This window comes from Branchiostoma belcheri, unplaced genomic scaffold, assembly GCF_001625305.1.
Source record: "Branchiostoma belcheri isolate BF01 breed outbred unplaced genomic scaffold, Haploidv18h27 scaffold55, whole genome shotgun sequence".
Classification (NCBI taxonomy): domain Eukaryota; kingdom Metazoa; phylum Chordata; class Leptocardii; order Amphioxiformes; family Branchiostomatidae; genus Branchiostoma; species Branchiostoma belcheri.
Window position 1 is genome coordinate 1,625,799 of NW_017804187.1, and position 19,444 is coordinate 1,645,242.

Consider the following 19,444-nt stretch of genomic DNA (forward strand, 5'->3'; position numbering starts at 1 on the left):
TCTCCCGTGTCTTGGACGTGCGCTAAGTTTATAGCCTTGTTCTGTTAAAAATCGACAGAAGCTGACAGAAGTAGAATGTTTTCCTACCGAAAGAAACTTTGCCAGCCGCGTGGAAGTACTTGCTTTCAGGGTGATAGCAATCTATCGAAATTAATTATGGACATGGTCGTTGTTAATGCAAGAGTTTTTGGGGAGGGGGGAGACGCACGCCCCGGGATTTTGATGGGCAAACTTTTAATTGTCGCAATTCTTAATACTAATACGGAGACCTCTTGACGCAAGCTACCCATGAGAAGACAACAGCTACAAGATTATGAAACACAACCACAAACTACTGCCGGTACGCCTCATAATTTTTATTTCTTGGTAACAATCTTGCCGAATTTACCGGAGACGGAGGGATTACTACACGTTACATTGTATTCATTCACGGTAGTTTCTTAAAGTTAAAGTTTGCGCTGAACAATAGTCTTTAGAAAAAAAAGTAGCAGTTTTATAATAACTATGACCGCGTGAGAAACACCTTATACACATTATTTTCGTACATTCCTATGCTTCAACACCATCAAAATTGTAGCAAAATTGTAGCAAAGTTGACTGGCGTCAGACTCCATCGGCCCGGCACAGATCGCCGGGCAGGACGTAAAAATAAACATTTGACACGCCGCCATCGCCGTTCCGAGCCGCGGCAGACTTCGGGGTCTCGCACCAAGTTTTTTCGCTACGCGGTACGCGGGACACGACAGGCCTCCCGAAAGAATACCGCGGGATATCCCGCAATCTCCCGCGTGATATCCCGCAAACTCCCGCGTGATATCCCGCAGTCTCCCGCGTGATATCCCGCAAACTCCCGCGGGATATCCCGCAAAATCCCGAATCCCGATGATGCTTATCCCGCGATCTGTACTGTAGGTGGGATGGACAGGCAGGCTCCTACATGTATATGGTATAATCTATAGTTTTCCCATGTCGTATAAAAGATATCACTATCTGTATTTATGAGATTTTACAAGCAGCTTCGGCCCCAAAACACACCTGCTTCACACTCACAGTAAGACAGCTAAGGCCTCTTGAATTACACTGCACCTAAACCTGAGACATGTATATCCTAAAGGCTAAAAAAATCTTTGTCTAAAGCTATCGAATGAACAGCCGAACTACATTTGGTGACAACGAGATACGAACTCCAATTACATTTTTCAATTATTATTTATCAATTTCATTGATTTATCGTTTGAGGTAAAACTAGAACCTTGCTTCCTTTGTTACACCTGTGCCATGCATGTATAAAAAATCATTTTGTAAAGTCTAAAGAATAACCCACTCTGGTATTTCATGATGTTTCTAATACTATGTCATGATCAGGGCTCAAAAAACTGGGTGCATGTGCACCTTAGTGCACCTAAAATTGGAGCTGTGCGCCTAATTTTTTTCTGTGGGTGCACCAGTGTACCCAAATTTTTTGTAGGTATTTTTACATATTAAATGTATAATAGCATACAGGATATTCTTGGCATCTAAATGTCAGAAAGAGCACTTCTTTAAGATTTTCAAAAGTTATCTCCCATTCCAGATTCATTAGCCTATATAGTATAAACTTAAGTATAAGGAGAGCAGTAAGATCTGTAATTAGGTTTTGTTTAATTATATGGTGCACCCAAAAAAATTTGTGTGCACCTAAATTTTTAAGTTGGGTGCACCAGTGCACCTATTCCCAAAAATGAATTTTGAGCCCTGTATGATAGTTCAAGCACAATTTTCACGCTTTGATTCTGTACTGACTGTTCTACGAGCTGTAATGTAGGGCAGTGTTTAGGAATGCAGGCTAAGTCTGGTCCGTCTGCACCTGTGCATGAATAATATTGATCACTCCGACACGCCAACCTGACGGCCAGGACGAGACACAAAGCAGATTTCACGGCAAAACCAAACCACAAAGCACCGAGACAGACATTCTCGGCAACATTTTAAATATAAGCATTCAGCATTTGTGAAGGTTAAGTATGTAAGTACTAAAAAAAATAAGGGTACTATTGTATTACTACTATACAGCATATTCTTAACATACATTATAAAGCATTAGATTCGAAGAAGAAAAAAAATTATGTTGCATTCTCAAACTGACTCAAAATACAGGGTGCATATACACTCCTGTGTGCCTGAAATTTGAGCCGTACACTTATTTTTTGACGCAGCAGGTGTACCTTACAGTAGATATGTGTGGAAGATTGTTGTAAGGATAAAGGATACTAATTACTATTGTCTTGTAACTGTAAGTATCTTTAGCATATTCTCAACGTTGAAGTGTCAGAATATTCTGCTTTATCTTGTGCTCACAACTACTTTTTTTTCTGTGCACCTAAAGTTTAGGTAACGTGCACCTGTTTCCAAAATAAATTCTACACCCTGAATGTTCAGTTGGATGACTGGAAGAGTGACTCAAGTTACATAGTTTTCATGATCAGGAAAAACAATGGGGTAGTTATTTACAGGAAGCCCTTTTTTCTAGCACCATCCTCTCAGTTTCCTGTATTTTGCAGCTGAGCAGGCAATGGCACCAGTTTTACTCATGAGTCACATCCTACACTTGGATACAAGATTTAGGCCCTACCAATTTGATTTGTTGGTTCTCATAGGAATATATAAACCCATAGAGGTGTATCAAACCTTACGTTTCAGGAAATGAAGTTCCAGACAAAAATTTGTATCTGGAAAAGACAAAATGCAGCACATGTAGCTTAAATCCCCCCCCCCTTTTTTAAAAGCTTTTTGACATATTTTCTTGGCCTAACTCCGAGTCCAATTGAAAATCTGACAAAATAGAAAGGCTTAAGCCCAATGACAATTGTCTCAAGATTTTTTTTAAAGTCCAAAGTGGGCAAACTTAAATTGCTTGAGGCGAGCCTGAATGGCTAAGTTTATATTATAAGTTAACCTTCTCCCTGCTGCCCAACCTCATGAGTCATATTATTACCCAGTACAAATCTGGTGCCAAACAGCTACCTTAGCAGGCTGAGGGTTAACTGTAACAGTGTAAGACCTACCCTGAGCAGACAGGGCTCCCTGGTTCCCGTTCTGCCTCTTCCATCCCCGCCAGTTGTTACACAGACTCTCCGGCTCGCTGATCCACGAGCACAGCGAATCCTCCTCGAAACGGTCGCTGTCTTCGAAGGAGAATCTCTCCCCCTCATCCCATTCTCCTCCAGCGAACATGAAGTCCATCGTTCCGGAGGACCTCCCCTCTCCCTTCTCAACTCGATCCTTGTGTATGTTACACCACAGCACTTCAGGCTACTGTGTCTTCAAACCACCAGAAGAGCAGTTTTCTTTTAAAAGTTCTTGCTTTTCTGGGCCATTCCTCGATCTTCAAACTTCACAACCTCTTGGCTTACTCCTTGTGTAGTTTACAGCAGTAGGTCACAAGTTACAGTCCCTTCAAACACTATAAGGGACCTCTTTTCATAAAGGAGCAGTTTTCTTTTACAGTTTCTAGCTTTCCTGGGCCATTCTTTGGTCTACTTCCTTCAAAACCTCTCCTAGATCAGTGCTTGCCCCTTGTGTACCTTACACCTGGCAGGTCACACCACAGGGGAACTCTTTTCTAAAAGGAGCAGTTTCCTTCCTTTCACAAGTTCTGACTTGTCTGGGCCATTCCTTGGTCTTCAACCTTTGTTCTCAACCCTGGTGTAGTGTGTTATACTGTTGGGTCACAGGTCAACGTGCCTTTAGTTCAAACAATACATGGGGTCTCCCTTCAGTTTAAAAAAGCGACGAACAGGTTTCTTTCCAGAGTTCTACCTTCCCCGTGCCATTCCTGGGTCTTGAGTCAGTCCAGGTTGTTCCATGCAGTAGAAATGCCTGTAGGGGAGGGGAGAGAAACACGTATGCATGTCAGGATGTTTGCTTTGTTGTTGTTCAGACAATGGACAGGATGGGACGGAGAGTTGCTCTTTGGACCTTGTTCCCTTTATCGCAAGACGGCGTGAGCCGCTTTTTATAGCCTGGATGCCAGACCCAATTCTAGCACACTAGGCCCCAAGTTACCAGCACTCATGGTCTAACTCTGGGGGGCTGTGGTGTAATTTTGTTGGGAGGATATTGGCCCTGGAGCCGAGGAGCTAGACTGTGTTGGCCCTGGAGCTGAGGAGCTGGCCTGTACATCAAGTGTTGGCCCTGGAGACAGTCTGGCACCCAGGCTAGCCACTTTATGCTTTCACCTGTCTCCTGTGGACTGCATAGCAGGACTGGCTCTGTAAAAATCAATATTATACCCCCGAAAAAAGTGCAGTGGTACCCTGGGTCGTCTGTTTTTAGGATGGACAGGGGAACACAAAACATGTACAGGACTCAATAAATTACTTGCGTCTTACACAAAAAGAAACACCAACAAAATAAATCTGTTATTATATGAGGCTGTGCATCATTCAGAAAGCAACAACGGATGTTTTTTCAACATAAAATCAGCATAAAACTCTGCCAAGTAACACTAGTCAAAACAACAACAACACCTAGCCACAACTGATGTTGCATGCAACGTTACAACAAACAAAAAGAGCTGGATCCTTGGCGAGAAAATACGACATCGCTGTCGTCTGTTTTTGTCAGCCAAAATATGCGACCTTGTCCGAAAAGAAAGACACGTAGACAGCGACATTGCAAACTGCCTCACATGAAAAATATTTCAGAGGATGTCGGTGTGACATACTGGGTAAGGTCGCGGCGCCCCACAACACTCGGGCACTGAACTTTCATCATCATGTCGTGCGTTCTCAAGGTTCGATCTCTGGCAAACCGTGTCCGGATTTCTCACCGAAAACTCCAAGAATTTGCGCCGCACGTGGATAGAACGTACCTGGAAGGTTGCTTGGGGGACTGTGGAGGCAGGATCCCGCCCTTCCGGGGTGATTCAGGCCCCAAGTGCGCGGGAGAAAGCTTGGTTTCTTCCGTCCTCCTCGGTCTTTCCTCACAATCCTCTCTTCCCACCTGGCCCAGCAAAACAAAGGCAACATGGCAGATGGGAGGCTCCGCATGAAGGGATTGGCACCGGTTTGGCGACACAATTGGAAATTCGCAACGCAGATAGAGAACAAGCATTCAACACCTAAAAGAAGAAAAGCTTCACGAAGAAGAAGATAATAGATCATCTAACATCTTAACCGTTGTTGAACATGTTTGGCTGATATCTTGAAACACCACACCTTGTAAACCCTCAACACACCCTTCTTCTATCACGTGATTTTTCTGTGGAATTCCCGTGAAAATTCACCGACTAGGCCTTAAACTGTACCCCAAACGATACTGCATTCATTTATGTATAATGCAAGTGCTCCTGGATGTACCTAGGTGTTCAAAAAAGGGGAAAATCCCAGATAAAATTCAAAATCAAGCCCATGACCTTTGCACCCAAAAACATAACCTTTGCCCCGTGAATCTCGCAGAATCTCGCACGTCGGAAAACGTGAGCGAGATTTCAGCCTCTTTTACCGGACTTCGCCATCTTGTGAGCAAGTAAGTGTGTGAGGCGTCGTTTTATCCGCCGCAATCCTCCGTACAGAGAAAGAACTTCTCATAACAAATTATCACCACACGTTATAAAAACGTTGCCGTATGTGAAAGTGGAGCCATTTTGCTGCAGTATCGTAGATAAATGCTGTTAAACACAAATTTAGCGATCGTAGTACGTACTGACAACATCTTCCTGTTGAAAGCCAAAACGCATATGATCAACGTAATACCAAGTGGAGATGTGATCGTACCTCTATAGTAAGCAGAACATAACCAGTGTGTGATGATTTTTCTCCCGATACATTGATTTTCATAATCCTGAATGTCAGCAAAACACACTACGTTTTCACTAACTTCATTAACATGCGCCCTCCCCCTCTTACACACACATGAGAAGAAGTGTTGAAAGAAAGAAGATACTGTACATAAAATTATCACGAAGTTGACCCATCTTTTCTTCTTAATAAAACTTTTTACCTCCAATCTGTATGATCATAATTTTTCGGTCACATTACATGTTAGATGATGAAATTTGATGTTTACCTGGCATGTTTTTTCGGGGGGGGGGGCTGATAAAACCTGGTCTATGTGGACAGGGGGTCACTTTAGTCAGACTGAGAGTTTTTATAAAATTTCATGCGTGAAAATATAAGGAGGCTCACAATCAAATTGGCTGATGCAGAAGTACATATGTAAATTGTAATTCTCTCCCCTGAACTGAGCATGACATTATGTTTTCTCTCCCCCTACCTCAGCCATGGCCTGTATAATAACTACATGTATAAGGGTTAGAAGAAGAGAAGTACTAGTATGTGGTGTTTCTCTCACCTGTACCAACAATAACACATGTTTTCTCTCCCCTGTCCCCCAGACATGGCTCCCCGTAAGGGTAAGAATGTATTTCTCTCCCCTGTACTGACCATGACACATGTTTTCTCCCCCCTGTACCCAGACATGGCTCCCCGTAAGGGTAAGAAGGAGAAGGAAGAACAGGTCATCTCTCTGGGGCCGCAGGTCGCCGAGGGCGAGAATGTTTTCGGCGTCGCCCACATCTTTGCTTCATTCAACGACACATTCTGCCACGTCACAGATCTCTCCGGAAGGTAAGCTATAGGCTAGTCGAACCGCTAACCAATGCAAGTTTGGTGCCAAGTGGCTACCATAGCTGGGTAGGTGCTGTTGTTAATGTTAGTCATCCTCGATAGATGGTAGGTGTAAGAGGTTTAAAGAGATCTCTCAGATTTTATTCTCTCAAATTTTCGCCCAAACCTCACCATGAAATCATAACATTGAGTTTATATTTTCCTTTTTGGCTACTGTACTAAAGAATTGACTAAACCACAAATTTTAAACACTGACAGCCTCCCTCCTACCACAAAATGAAACCACAGGTAAAGTTTCACAGCCTACAGTAATGTGCTCAATCTATCTATCTTTAATGTACATGAATTTGATTGAGTTTTATTAACTCGGTTATTGACTTAAGACCTTGCGTAATCATTTATATGTTGAATCATTTGTAAAGCCTTCCTCAGACTTGTACGAACAACACAATTCAGACTTTATTCGACCCAATTTTTTGTGTTGGCCATTACAGTTCAAACTTGTTTCATAATGACTACTACCAACACAGATGAACTTTCAAGATACAATTCAGACTTGTCTGTGAGTTGTTTCTATAATCATGTAGATTGATTGATTGATGTTTTCTCCCTCCCAGAGAGACGATTGTCCTTGTGACGGGTGGAATGAAGGTCAAGGCTGACCGTGACGAGGCGTCCCCCTACGCCGCTATGTTGGCAGCTCAAGACGTCGCTACTCGCTGTAAAGAAATCGGCATCACCGCGCTGCACATCAAGCTGAGGGCCACCGGCGGGAACAAGTGGGTTTCTGTTTTATTCTTATATCTTCATTTGTTTATTTGCTTATTTTATTTTATTCACATGGATTTTTGAGCATTGGATAGGAAGCACTTGTTGTGCTTATGTGAATCCCTTGCTCATAAAACATAATACAAATGTAAACATAAAGAGGACATAAAGTATAACATAAACATAAAATGAAAGTGGCTGGCGCACCAATACCTATAGCATAACATTAATGAGATTGGTCAAATCTTCCAGAGTGGTGGATATAGTTAAACACAATATTTGTTTCAGGCTAGCTCAATTGGTAGAGTGCTCGCTTTGTAACCGGGAGGTCGTGAGTTCAAACCCCGGCCAGGTCATACCAAAGACTTTAAAAAATGGTACACACTTCTTTCTCTGCTTAGTACTCAGCACATATGAGAAAGAGTGTGGGAAGGTCAAACACACAGCACTACCAGCAGACCAGCCCCCTGCTGTAGTGCCCTGCACAACTGTGTGTCGCCCAAGGGCTACAGAAATGGAAATGGGCACCAAAAACCTATGCTATGCATGGTACACGGGTAGACCTCTCACTAGAAGAAAATCCGAAAGACATATGGAAAACACATAAGAATCAAATACTATTTACAGACGTTTGTGAAGTATAAGTTCCTTTTTGTTTTATTTTAGTTTTCAGTTTCATCAATTGGTTCTGATTTTCTCTGATTTGCAAAAGCAAAAAAAAAAAGAAATATTCAGGTTCAGAATTCACTCCAAAATGTATGTATTTTGGCCTTGAGTGGCCCTTTGAGCATTTCTGACTACTCAGCTGTTGTGATGTCTCATAACTCACTCTCACTCACTTACTGTCCGGTTTATCGTCTGTTGTTCCCCTGTCTTCCAAGGGTTAGACGTGCTTGCACAATACATCTGGGGCTTGATGGCAGCACGCCACTTGTCTCTGTCCTGTGGGTTGATTTTATCTAAGTTCAGGTGGTGGAGGTCCTCCCGTACGTTGTCGTACCATTTCCTCCTAGGGCGGCCACGGGGTTTGGACCCTCCACTGATTATTTTAACTGATGTATTTTAATCCTTCCAGGACCAAGACCCCTGGCCCTGGTGCCCAGTCCGCCCTTAGAGCGCTGGCTAGATCAGGCATGAAGATCGGCCGTATCGGTAAGGACAGTTGATCCTTTTAATTTCACGACATGTTTGTATATACAAAAACCTGACTCCAAATTTCCCATATTTACGGGTTAACAAAAAGCTATTCTTGTCTTAAAATCGGAGAACCTACAGCAAAAAAACGCGATTTTCCTCTTTCTTTGCTTCCAAAAGAGAAGTCCTGATATAACCAGCACTAGAACTTGAATTTGTTGCTGTAATCACCAGTATTTGAATATTGTTACCCTTGTATTCCTGTGTTACATAGAACAAATTTTAACCCTTTGTGCTTGATGACGATGTGTTTTGATAAATTTTAGCATTTGTACCAAAATGTCAACCCTTGTATTCCTGTGTTACAAGGGAAATATTAACCCTTGTATTCCTGTCTTACAAGGGAAATATTAACCCTTGTATTCCTGTGTTACAAGGGAAGTATTAACCCTTGTATTCCTGTGTTAAAAGGGAAATATTAACCCTTGTATTCCTGTGTTAAAAGGGAAATATTAACCCTTGTATTCCTGTGTTACAAGGGAAATATTAACCCTTGTATTCCTGTGTTACAAGGGAAGTATTAACCCTTGTATTCCCGTGTTACACATGACAAATGTTAACCCATGTATTCCTGTGGTACAGTGTTATACTGGACATATTTTAACCCTTGTATTCCTAGCCTCCTTCGCAGTCTTGTTGGGCATCGTCCGCGCAAAACATTCTCTCCGCGGCAAAAACTCCCTCGGCAGCAAATCGTCCCTCGCGGCCGCATATTACTCGCGTCGCTCACAGAAAAAAAATAACGCCGACGCCCAACAAGACTGCGAAGGAGGCTATGTATTCCTGTCTTACAAGGGAAATATTAACCCTTGTATTCCCTCAAGGGACACATGACAAATGTTAACCCATGTATTCCTGTGGTACAGTGTTATACTGGACATATTTTAACCCTTGTATTCCTGTGTTAGCACAAGTATTAACCCCTGTACTCCCGTGTTACAGAGGATGTGACGCCGATCCCATCAGACAGCACCAGGAGGAGCGGTGGACGTCGCGGTCGCCGTCTGTAGACGCCGGCCTCGTTACTCGTTACGCTCGTTATAACATCCAGAGGGAAATAAACACACTTCTGTACACCACTTGGTCGTATCATGTATTTAACTTCTGTTGTGATCTTTATAACTTTGGTAGTTAGGCCACACCAATTTAATTTGTTGTTTCTCAGATTTTTTTAGAAAAAATGCTAAGCGACGGGACGGAAAAAAAACAAAAAAAACAGGCCAAGGCACCCCATGAAGGCCAGAAATGTTACGATATGAGCCATAAAGTCAACACACCAGGCTGGTTTATAATTAAAACAATAGATTTAGAACTTTTAATGAAACATTTTTTTTGCAAATCAGGAAAAACGGACAGCGCGAATCCGAGAAACAACAAATTAAATTGGTGTGGCCTTATACTAGTTATACACTGTAGTAAAATGTTGCATTTTGTCTAAATATAAGTACATGTACAGAGAGATCAAATTTTCAATGAGCACTGTTGCCTTCATCAGGGTAATTAATTGATACTTTATTGGGATATCCATTACTTTGGCATTAGTCTTATCATCCTGGATTCCAACAATAGCAGGGTTCTAGCTAAGATGTAATTTTAGCGTACTATCAATGGGCCCTACTTCCGTGGTGTGGAGCTTTTAAAAATTTGAGCTAAAAAAGGGGCCATCTGAGGGATACCCAAAGGGAAAAAATGTTATTTCTAAGGTATGTACAATGTATCCTTGATTGGTAATTTTTCACATTTGATCTGGCATTCTTGAACAAGAAATACAGTCACAATGCCCCTATGCTGTATTGAAAATATAGTGTAGGGGGGGAAATTTAGCATAGGGGGTCAAAATTATAGCGTAGGGGCCCCTACGCTACTTAGTGCTAGCTAGAACCCTGAATAGCACAAAACAAAACATTACACAAACTTCACAATCATATAAAAACGACATTGGGCTTCTGTACTGCGACAGTTCCTGTCTTATTTTGGAGTGTCCTTCTACCTCAGGGTAGAAATCCATTAACTGAACACCAGGCCAGAATTCTCAAATCTGGTTGTTTAGATTCAGATTTTATTACCAATGACATAGCAGGTATAATATAAAATCAACACCTGAATTGTGTCATTGCTTACAGATCCGCCTTTAAAATCCAAGTATAAAATTCATAACTACATGATAAAATACAATTCTAAAAGTCATATCAGTAATAAGATATAAAGGGATATCAGGCAACCTATTTACCCGGGAGGTCAGGAGTTCAAACCCTGGCCGGGTCATACCAATTAAGCAAAGACTTTAAAAATGGTACACACTTTCTCTGCTTAGGACTCAGCACATATGAGAAAGAGTGTGGGAAGGTCAAACACACAGCACTACCAGCAGACTAACCCCCTGCTGTAGTGCCTTGCACAATTGTGTGTCGCCCAAAGGCTACAGAAATGGAGATGGGCACCACCCTACGCTCGGGCAAGAGCACGGGAGACCTTCTTCTTCTATTTACCTGATATCCCTGACATTAACCTGTTTATTTCTCAGTCGCTCACCAGACATCCTTGTCTGTGAGGGTCTTTCTGTCTTCTCTCTTGTTGCGCATGCGTGTTAGTCTATATGTTAATGATCCTAACTACCAACACATGTTACATGCACCACTTTTTCCAGATTTCGTGAAATGAATCAGGCGCAATTTCCAACAGGCGATTGAACTGAAACCGAAAGCAGGTCTCGTACGTCATCAGTACTCTCCCCGTGTATGAGAAGTCCAGCAGTTGAATTATGATGTCTGCCGAAAATTCATCATCCATTGGGCCATACCGCTGTAAAACAAACAACCATCAATACTTATGTTGATGAAGAATACTAGATGCTTTCCTAGAACAACATCACTATGGAACTAGCTACCACATGATTGTTTCCTTAAACTTTTTAAGTCTCATGTCAACAAAAATCTGTCCTCACTGGCTGTTACCAGTTGGAAACCATTTTAAGTCGAGTGGGCAAGACAAAAAAACATGGGAAAATGGGGAAAACCAATCTCTACTCTCGACGTCTACTCTCGACATCTCCATGAAGAAATTGTATGTAATTTGGGTTGACTTTTTTTCTTTGCAATACTTCGTCATCTATATCTGTATCAGTATAGCCGGTATAACCGCCCTTCGGCATAACACACCAGCATCTGTATCTGTATAGCCGGTATAACCGCCCTTCGGTGTAACACACCAGCTTCTGTATCTGTATAGCCGGTATAACCGCCCTTCGGCGTAACACACCAGCTTCTGTATCAGTATAGTCGGTATAACTGCCCTTCGGCGTAACACACCAGCTTCTGTATCAGTATAGCCGGTATAGCCGCCCTTCGGCGTAACACACCAGCTTCTGTATCAGTATATAGCTGGTATATCATCTAAAAAAAGAGTTTGATTTTCTTCATTAACGATGATACCTTTTCCTCAGGAGTTGCATCCTCCTTGTAGTAACGGCAGAGATAGCCGAAGTGGTTGCTACTTGCCGACAAGACGGCCACATGGCAGGGAAAGTCCTGATCCCCGACAACTAGCGTGAAGTCACACAACTTTCCCGTCTTCCTCCACTCGTTTAGAACCTGTAAGAAACAGAGGCGAGCAACTTAGAAACAGATTAAAAAACCCGGGTCCCGGGCCGGGGTTCGAACCCACGACCTCCCGAGCACAGACGCTCTAACCACTCGGCTAAAAGGTCTAGACCCATCGGCAGGGTCAGTTGGTAGCCCCTATAAACTCCCCACTGTTAAACTGCTCCCCCTTTTCTTCCCAAGATTCGTCCTCGAATCTTCCGAACTCGACATCCCTGGAGCGGCACTCTTTGCCAGAACTCCCAGGGCCGGTGCGGGAACCACTACAAGAAACAGAGGCGAGCAGTAGAAACAAACAAAAAAAACCTGGTCCCAGGCCGGGGTTCGAACCCACGACCTCCCGGGCACCAGCTTCAAAATCCGACGCTCTAACCACTCGGCCGAAAAGGAGGGCCTGCAAGGGGGGTCCCGACAACGCTCTACGCTGAATTCGGAAACTTCTCGATTACGTTTTAATACGATAAATTTCAAGTGGCCACAACGCATTACGTAGAATTAAAACGCCGAATACGCTCTACGCAAAAATATTAGAGCGGTCTGTCTACGCTCTACGTAGAATTAAAACGGCTGATTACGCTCTACGGAAAAGGGCTTGCGGGCCCCCGAAAAGGTCTAGACCCATCGGCTGGGTCAGTTGGTAGTGCCTATAAACCCCCCAATAGTGATGCATACCCGTTCACTGGACTTGGATCCGGACTTGTAAGAATGTTTAGGTTCAAGTCCAAAAAAACCTAAAAGTCAAGAACCGAGTCCGGACTTATTACCATAAAAGACCATTTCACACACCCTTTTCTTTCCAAACCACCTAAAACCTTCCGTAGATTGCAAAATCTTTGCTGCAAAATGAAGAAAACATTGCCATCGGGCATCGTCAAGTACCGGCCTCCATGTTATGTGGCCAAAGTTTCACCCTGACAAGGTTGCCAACATGCAATTTTGCATATGCCATGGGTTTAGGTCCAGACTTGCAAGTCCGGAACTGAACCTAAACCTCTAAACTTGAATCCGGACCTGAACCTAAAATTTGGTTTAGGTATGCACCACTACCCCCCAATGTTACAATGTTACAAACCTCCAACTGATGGCAACCTGACTTGTCCTCACTCGGAGCTTCTTCGCGAAGACTGACAAGCAAGTTTTCATCCTTCTCCTTCAAGTACTCCGATAGTATCTTCCAATGTTTCTTGTCTTCGAGTAAGACTTCTCCGGCGCTGTTCTTGGTGAGACTTACGCTGTCATCCATCCCGTCTTCACCACTGGCCATCTCGTCTGGAAATATAGTTCGGCAGAATTTATTTACTTTATTTATTTATTGATCTTGTCCTGCTGGCATTCCTGGCACAATATTTTTCAATAATTTCAGGTCTTAAATAGATCATAGACCCCCAAATTTTCTTGCCCTGCAGAGGCATAGTTACTTCCGCATTTGTTGCGTTTCGCTGCGGTGTGATGCGTTGCACGAGAAATACCCCCAAACCGTACCTATACAGATGGTACTGTATGTACAGAACGACAAATGTTGCGCTCAGCAGGACAAGGGTTAAAAACAGTTGGGTGGTACCTTTAGTTTAAGACAACTGATTTCCAAGGTAGCCCAATAGAACAAGTTACAAAGGACATAGACAATCAAATAATTAAACATAGAGATAATAAATAATATGAACAAAGAGAACAAGAAGTACTAGTAGTCAATCATTAGAAACAAGACATGTCAACCAAAACAAAGTCAAAATATTTGACCTTGACCTTTGTCTTCCTAAGACTTACCAACATACCAAATATCATCATAATCCATAAAGGGGTTATGAAGTTATGCTGACTACAAATGTGCCGAAACACAGACAAACACACAGACACACACACACACACACAGAGACAGACACACACACAAACACAGACAGACACGCCAAAAACAATGCCTCCATTTTTCATGGAGGTAATAACGGATGTTAAAAAGAAAATTAACAAGGAACGCCAAAATTCGAATTTCACTAAGCTAAATGTATGTTTTATCGTGTAGATATTTTTCAATGTGCAATTCTACTACGACAATTGGACTCCGAGATTGTGTAGTTGTTAACGTTTTTAAAATGATTGACGGATCCGTTGTACATCTTTGAACGCAATTCAGCTTTCTGCTGCAATGTTCGTGATTTTTAGCAATAAACCATTTTTGATTGATTGATTGATTGATTGATTGATTGATTGATTGATTGATTGATTGATTGATTGATTGATTGATTGATTGAACATCGGGGATCGAACCCTCGAAGTGCGGAGCTTACCGATCGATCCACATGGCTCACGTTGCTCTTCTATGGGGGCCTGCAAGGGGGTCCCGACAATGCTCTACGCTGAATTTGGAAACCTCTCGATTACGCTTTACGATAAACGCATTATGTAGAATTAAAACGGCGAATACGCTCTACGCAAAATGCGCCTGACTCTACGTTGAATTAGAGTGGTCCGTCTACGCTCTGCGTAGAATTAAAACGGCCATTACGCTCTACGGAAAAGGGCTTGTGGGGCCCGTCTATGCATTCTGAAATGTTACCAGTGATCTACGTAATTAATGCAGTTGCTAAAAATAAACAATATTCTTCTTTCATGTATTAAGAGCAGATACACATTTTTAGTAAACCGCACTTGTAACAGTTGTATGTATGTATATGGGAATGTGAATTAAATATAGTCAATTTTAGGTGCTTTCTTCATGAAAGACCACAGTCAAGTATGGCATAGCATGACATGGCCTATAAATGGTTTGTGAATTGGTTCACTGTACCAAGGACAGTATAATGTCCTTGACTGTATCAACTACCATGACATACCAACGTGCCTAGGGGCCCTTTTCCGTAGAGCGTAAATGGACCGTTTTTATTTATAATTCTACGTAGAGCGTAGACGGACCGCTCTAATTCAAACTAGAGCGTAATTGGCGCATTTTGCGTAGAGCGTGTTCGCCGTTTTAATTCTACGTAATGCGTTGTATCCACTTGGAATTTATCGTCAAGCGTAATCTAGGGTTTCCGAATTCAGCGTAGAGCGTTGTCGGGACCCCTCATGCAGGCCCCCCTCAAAGCCACAATTTTCTATATCCAGCCTTCGGCTGGCAAAAAATGAAGGCGACACAGTAGAAACACTCCAGAGAACAAACGTTAAGATTTGGCAACCATCTACTGGTAATTAATAAGCAAGAAACTTAGCCTTGCATTGTTCATACAGAAAAGAAATTCTTGTAAGTCCAAAGAGGAGGGAGAGGGGCGGGGTCAGTTTGACTACTAAATATTGTTGAACAGAGGGTCAAAGCACAATTAGATTTATAACCTTTGTCCTTTGTACTTTTAGCTATAATATTGTTCTGTGACTCTATACCTATTACTCATAACATTGCTGATGCTGAGGCATGCGTGGTACGTACCTGAGCTGGAATTCACCTTGCCTTGTACACAGAATGTAGGTCGTTCATCCGGGTCTTGCAACGGCAACATGAACAGCGACATTTAGCGATGTGGTGAAATAGTACATCCTCCGGTTATTAGCCTTCGACTAATCAGAGAGGGCCTGCAAGCCCTTTTTCGTAAGGCGTAATCAGGCCGTTTTAGACGTAGGCAGCCTCCGCAAAAATCAACGTAATTCGTAATAGTACATTAGCCGCAAATCGTAAAGTCGTAATCAGCTCTGAGACTTTAACGTAATTCGTAATAGACGGCGAAAATTTTGCGTAATGGCGTAATCACTACCCCCCCCCCTTGCAGGCCCTCATCAGAAGGCTCCATTTCCCATGGGTTATCAGGCCAAAACCTAAAAAGTGCGCGGTTATTCAGATAACCGCCCATTTTGGGACCGTGCCATTATACGGGGGACAGGACGCTATTTATCTATTAAAAACGTATTGTAATTTATTTTGAATATTTGTTTTGAAAATACAGCACAATTAAATGAAATTTGAACAGAAAAATACAAATCGCAGGCCTTGCCTTTTAGTTACAGCTACAAGTGTAGGATCTATGATGAATATATCATACTTGTGTAGTCCCTACTGGAAGATCCTGTAACAGTATTGCAGCATTAAAATTGTGGTCAATCGTTAGTCTATACTTCACTACAACAAGCACAGTACTTTTTTAGGAGACTCCAAAATCGTTATCAATCGTGGTCAATCGTTAGTCTATACTTCACTACAACAAGTACAGTACTTTTTTAGGAGACTCCAAAAGTCCTCTGCCATGGTTCTATCCCCCCACCTTGTTAAATATTGTCTGTAAAACGTTAAACCCTACTGTAGACAGGAGCACCTGTCCCGTGCTACAGACATGGCCTGTTTCAGCAGCCTCAGCACGTTCTGGTCGTCCCGCAGACTGCCCTGCGCGAAGTCACTCGTCACGAAGATCGCAGGCAGGTTCTCAAAGGCGAACCTCTTCACGTGGTCCGACAGTTCCGGTAGGTAGTAGTCTTCGGCAAGTTTCATCACCTGGAGGATAATAAAATTAAGTATTCAAATTCATTCATGTCCAAATACAATCAATTTTTGATGTAAGGTTAAAGAGATACTCGACCTCAAAATGATGTCCCAAGTTTCATCACATGTAAAGGGTAAAAAAAAGGTAAAGGTTGCCCATAGATCTTTTGAAGATACCGTAGGGGCAGGATCTAGGGCGGTATTGAAAGGTGGAGCCCACTGCCTTTTACCTCCCCAACCGAAGCCAGGTACCCATGTTACATGTAGGATGTGTCTTTCCTAATGGCCAAAAACACAACAAGTTCTAGGAATAAATCCAAAGTAAAGCAAACCACGATGAGGTTTTTGTTACCTGTACGCAATTGTCCGGCCGTAGATTATGTTTCAGATACCTACAGCAGGCGTCTGTTACATCAGGGAACTGTAGCAGTGAGGAGGCGTGCACCAACTCCCCCACAGTCTCACCCGTGATCCGTATTCTCCCCGTGTACGAGTAGTCCAACAGGAGACTCAAGGAGCCCGGCGTAACGTCTTCCAGACGCACCTGTCCAACAATTAACCATCTTCACTTTCACTTACTTATGTTACCAGCAATTGCAACTCAGGCCATTTTGACCTGCTTTTCAGGTAAACCTGGATACACATAAAAAACACACACAGCAAATGTATAGTACATAAAGCAATTAATAGCTATAACATCTAGAACATCAACTAGATCAAGTTCTATTCCTGTTTTTTTGTTTTAAATCAAACTGTTCTCCAACTCAACCTGGACGGGGGGCGATACCAACTTCCGACGAACTTTGATGTAGTGCTGACGTCACACATGGGTAAAAGTAACATCTCTAACAAATAACAGTTTAAATTTGATTTTAATTATAAACTATAAAGGTGGGGCATTGCGTCTTCCGTGGTTTACAGAAGAGAAGTCAAACCCTTCAGACATAGTTTAAGACAGTTATAGTTCTAGACAGCTACCTTTATCATGTAGACTTTAGTTATTTTATACTCTGTTTAATTGCTCTCTTATGTTTTGTAATTTGCAATTAGCCTCCGGGCACGAATTTGCAATAAACCTTTTCTATAAACTCCAATACCTTTTCTTCCAGCCGTTCCCTAAAGTCCCCCAGAAGCAGGAGGCGGAAGTACAGGCTAGTCGCCGCCAGGACGGCCCTACATCGAAGAAAGAGAAACACTTATGAACGCGATCACCAAGAAGGCACATATAACATTACCTAAAACACTCTCAGATACTTTTACACTACTCATGTCATGTTCCGACGAAACTTCCCTGTACATAGGCCAGTATATATCCAACGCTTTAGTTAAAAGAAATCATATTATATCTGACTCAACCAACTGATGTACATTCTAGCTTATACAGTCATTATATAACTCAAGACATATACATTATCACGTAAGTCATGTTCCATATATATACATGTACTATATTACCTTTTTTGAAAAAGTATAATGTTATTGTCGATACACAGAACTTGTAGGTATTATTAAATATAGACGTGAGAGTAGATGTTAGTTAGATATGACTTGACTTGACCTGTGGCATGGAAACTCCTCATCCCCGGCACACAGTGTAACGTCACACAACTTTCCCGCCGTCCTACACTCGTTCAGAACGTCCAACTCCGCGTTTCCATGCCAACGGGACTTGTCTTCACACGTGCAATTACTTAGACATTTCCCTTGCGTGTTTTCGTCCTTCAGTGTCTCAGACACTTTCTTGGAATGTTCCTTGTCTTCGAGGAAAAGTTCTCCGTCGCTGTTGAAGACGTGACGTATGCCGCTGACGTTCTCTCCACATGTGACGTCATCCATTACGTCATCAGTACTGGCCATCTCGATTGCATGAAATATCGTTCGGTAGAATCTGGGTGAAGATATGAAATGAATGAAAGGTTTATTCGTCAAAATACACATGGCAGCCATAGGCCAGATGGCGTGTTTCACAATAATGACAGATACACTTAGAAAAACATTAAACGTAATTATTAAAAGGAAGTGATTCTTAAAACTTACAATCGGATATGTACAAATCTCAGCGTTCTGTGACCATGCGCACTGTTTTAGTATCACTGGTACTGCTTCATTATACTCGTTTAACAGATAGGTCATATGGACGATCGGACTGTTCTGAAATCGTGATTATCAAAAACGTTCAACATAGCATAATGACACTGGCCGATCAGGGACATGACATTGACCGTTTCAAATAGCCTCTACCAGGCTTCGGGAGGCGGCTGGAAAGAGTAGAAATCGGCCAAATAGAAAGATAGCATGTCGAGGTTCGCTTCAGTTGGTTCGAGTGAAGAGTACATTTTGCCGGGAGCGGCAAACCGTTCTCTCCAGCAGACCAACTCCCCTGCCATGTTATCTCTCTATTTGGCCGATTTCTACTCTTTCCAGCCGCCTCCCGAAGCCTGGTAGAGGCTAGTTTCAAAATGGCAACGGCCGTTGAACATGAACTGCGCCATGCATGCCGCCGGTAGGGCATGGCGCAGTTGAATATATGAAACAATACTCGATACTACTATGCCATTCAGTGTCCGTTCGACGTTAAAGTCCCAACAAGGTATACGTAAATGTATATGCACGACCGGAACAAGCTTAGAATTACCGAGGAAGTTATAGCTTCCTTGCAGTTACCAAAAGAACGTGCAATCACCGACGGTCAGAAGACTTCTCCCCAACGTCACCGACCCACAGCTAGTGTCAGTGTTGTTAGCTTCAACGATGACGTGAATATTCTAAATATAACGCGGGTCCTAAGTTCGCGAACTTGACTCTCCAAGCAG

General features: G+C 42.5%; 3 protein-coding genes across 3 annotated transcripts in view; 1 reads left to right on the forward strand and 2 right to left on the reverse strand.

The window, feature by feature from the left end:
- LOC109481319 (zinc finger SWIM domain-containing protein 8-like) overlaps positions 1–5,079 on the reverse strand; it is a 28,611-nt gene extending 23,532 nt beyond the window's left edge. The window contains exons 1-2 of the mRNA XM_019783851.1: positions 4,853–5,079; positions 3,045–3,858 (exon numbers count right to left, since the gene is read on the reverse strand). Of these exons, the coding sequence (XP_019639410.1) occupies positions 3,045–3,222 (178 nt within the window). The 5' untranslated portion in view covers positions 3,223–3,858; positions 4,853–5,079. The remainder of the gene's footprint in view (positions 1–3,044; positions 3,859–4,852) is intronic.
- A 325-nt stretch (positions 5,080–5,404) lies between these two features.
- Positions 5,405–9,649, forward strand: LOC109481389 (40S ribosomal protein S14). The gene is made up of 5 exons (XM_019783948.1): positions 5,405–5,508; positions 6,458–6,608; positions 7,226–7,387; positions 8,452–8,528; positions 9,513–9,649. The coding sequence occupies exons 2-5, from the start codon at positions 6,460–6,462 to the stop codon at positions 9,578–9,580; spliced, it is 456 nt and encodes a 151-aa protein (XP_019639507.1). The 5' UTR covers positions 5,405–5,508; positions 6,458–6,459; the 3' UTR covers positions 9,581–9,649.
- A 6,474-nt stretch (positions 9,650–16,123) lies between these two features.
- LOC109481409 (kelch-like protein 21) lies at positions 16,124–19,336 on the reverse strand. The gene is made up of 5 exons (XM_019783964.1): positions 19,296–19,336; positions 18,190–18,519; positions 17,729–17,804; positions 16,984–17,175; positions 16,124–16,643 (listed from the first exon to the last, which is right to left on the reverse strand). Exons 2-5 carry the CDS (start codon positions 18,486–18,488, stop codon positions 16,449–16,451), a joined length of 762 nt encoding a protein of 253 aa, XP_019639523.1. The 5' UTR covers positions 18,489–18,519; positions 19,296–19,336; the 3' UTR covers positions 16,124–16,448.
- Between the last annotated feature and the right edge of the window lie 108 nt (positions 19,337–19,444).

Excerpts from the sequence above, each read along its gene's own strand:
- LOC109481409 (XM_019783964.1), bottom strand. The coding sequence starts at position 18,488 with ATGGCCAGTACTGATGACGTAATGGATGACGTCACATGTGGAGAGAAC. Across the intron at positions 17,176-17,728 it reads GGGAACGGCTGGAAGAAAAG|GTGCGTCTGGAAGACGTTAC; the intron begins GTATTGGAGTTT and ends ATTGTTGGACAG. Across the intron at positions 16,644-16,983 it reads GGCCGGACAATTGCGTACAG|GTGATGAAACTTGCCGAAGA; the intron begins GTAACAAAAACC and ends ATTATCCTCCAG.
- LOC109481389 (XM_019783948.1), top strand. The coding sequence starts at position 6,460 with ATGGCTCCCCGTAAGGGTAAGAAGGAGAAGGAAGAACAGGTCATCTCT. Across the intron at positions 6,609-7,225 it reads GTCACAGATCTCTCCGGAAG|AGAGACGATTGTCCTTGTGA; the intron begins GTAAGCTATAGG and ends TCTCCCTCCCAG. Across the intron at positions 7,388-8,451 it reads AGGGCCACCGGCGGGAACAA|GACCAAGACCCCTGGCCCTG; the intron begins GTGGGTTTCTGT and ends TAATCCTTCCAG.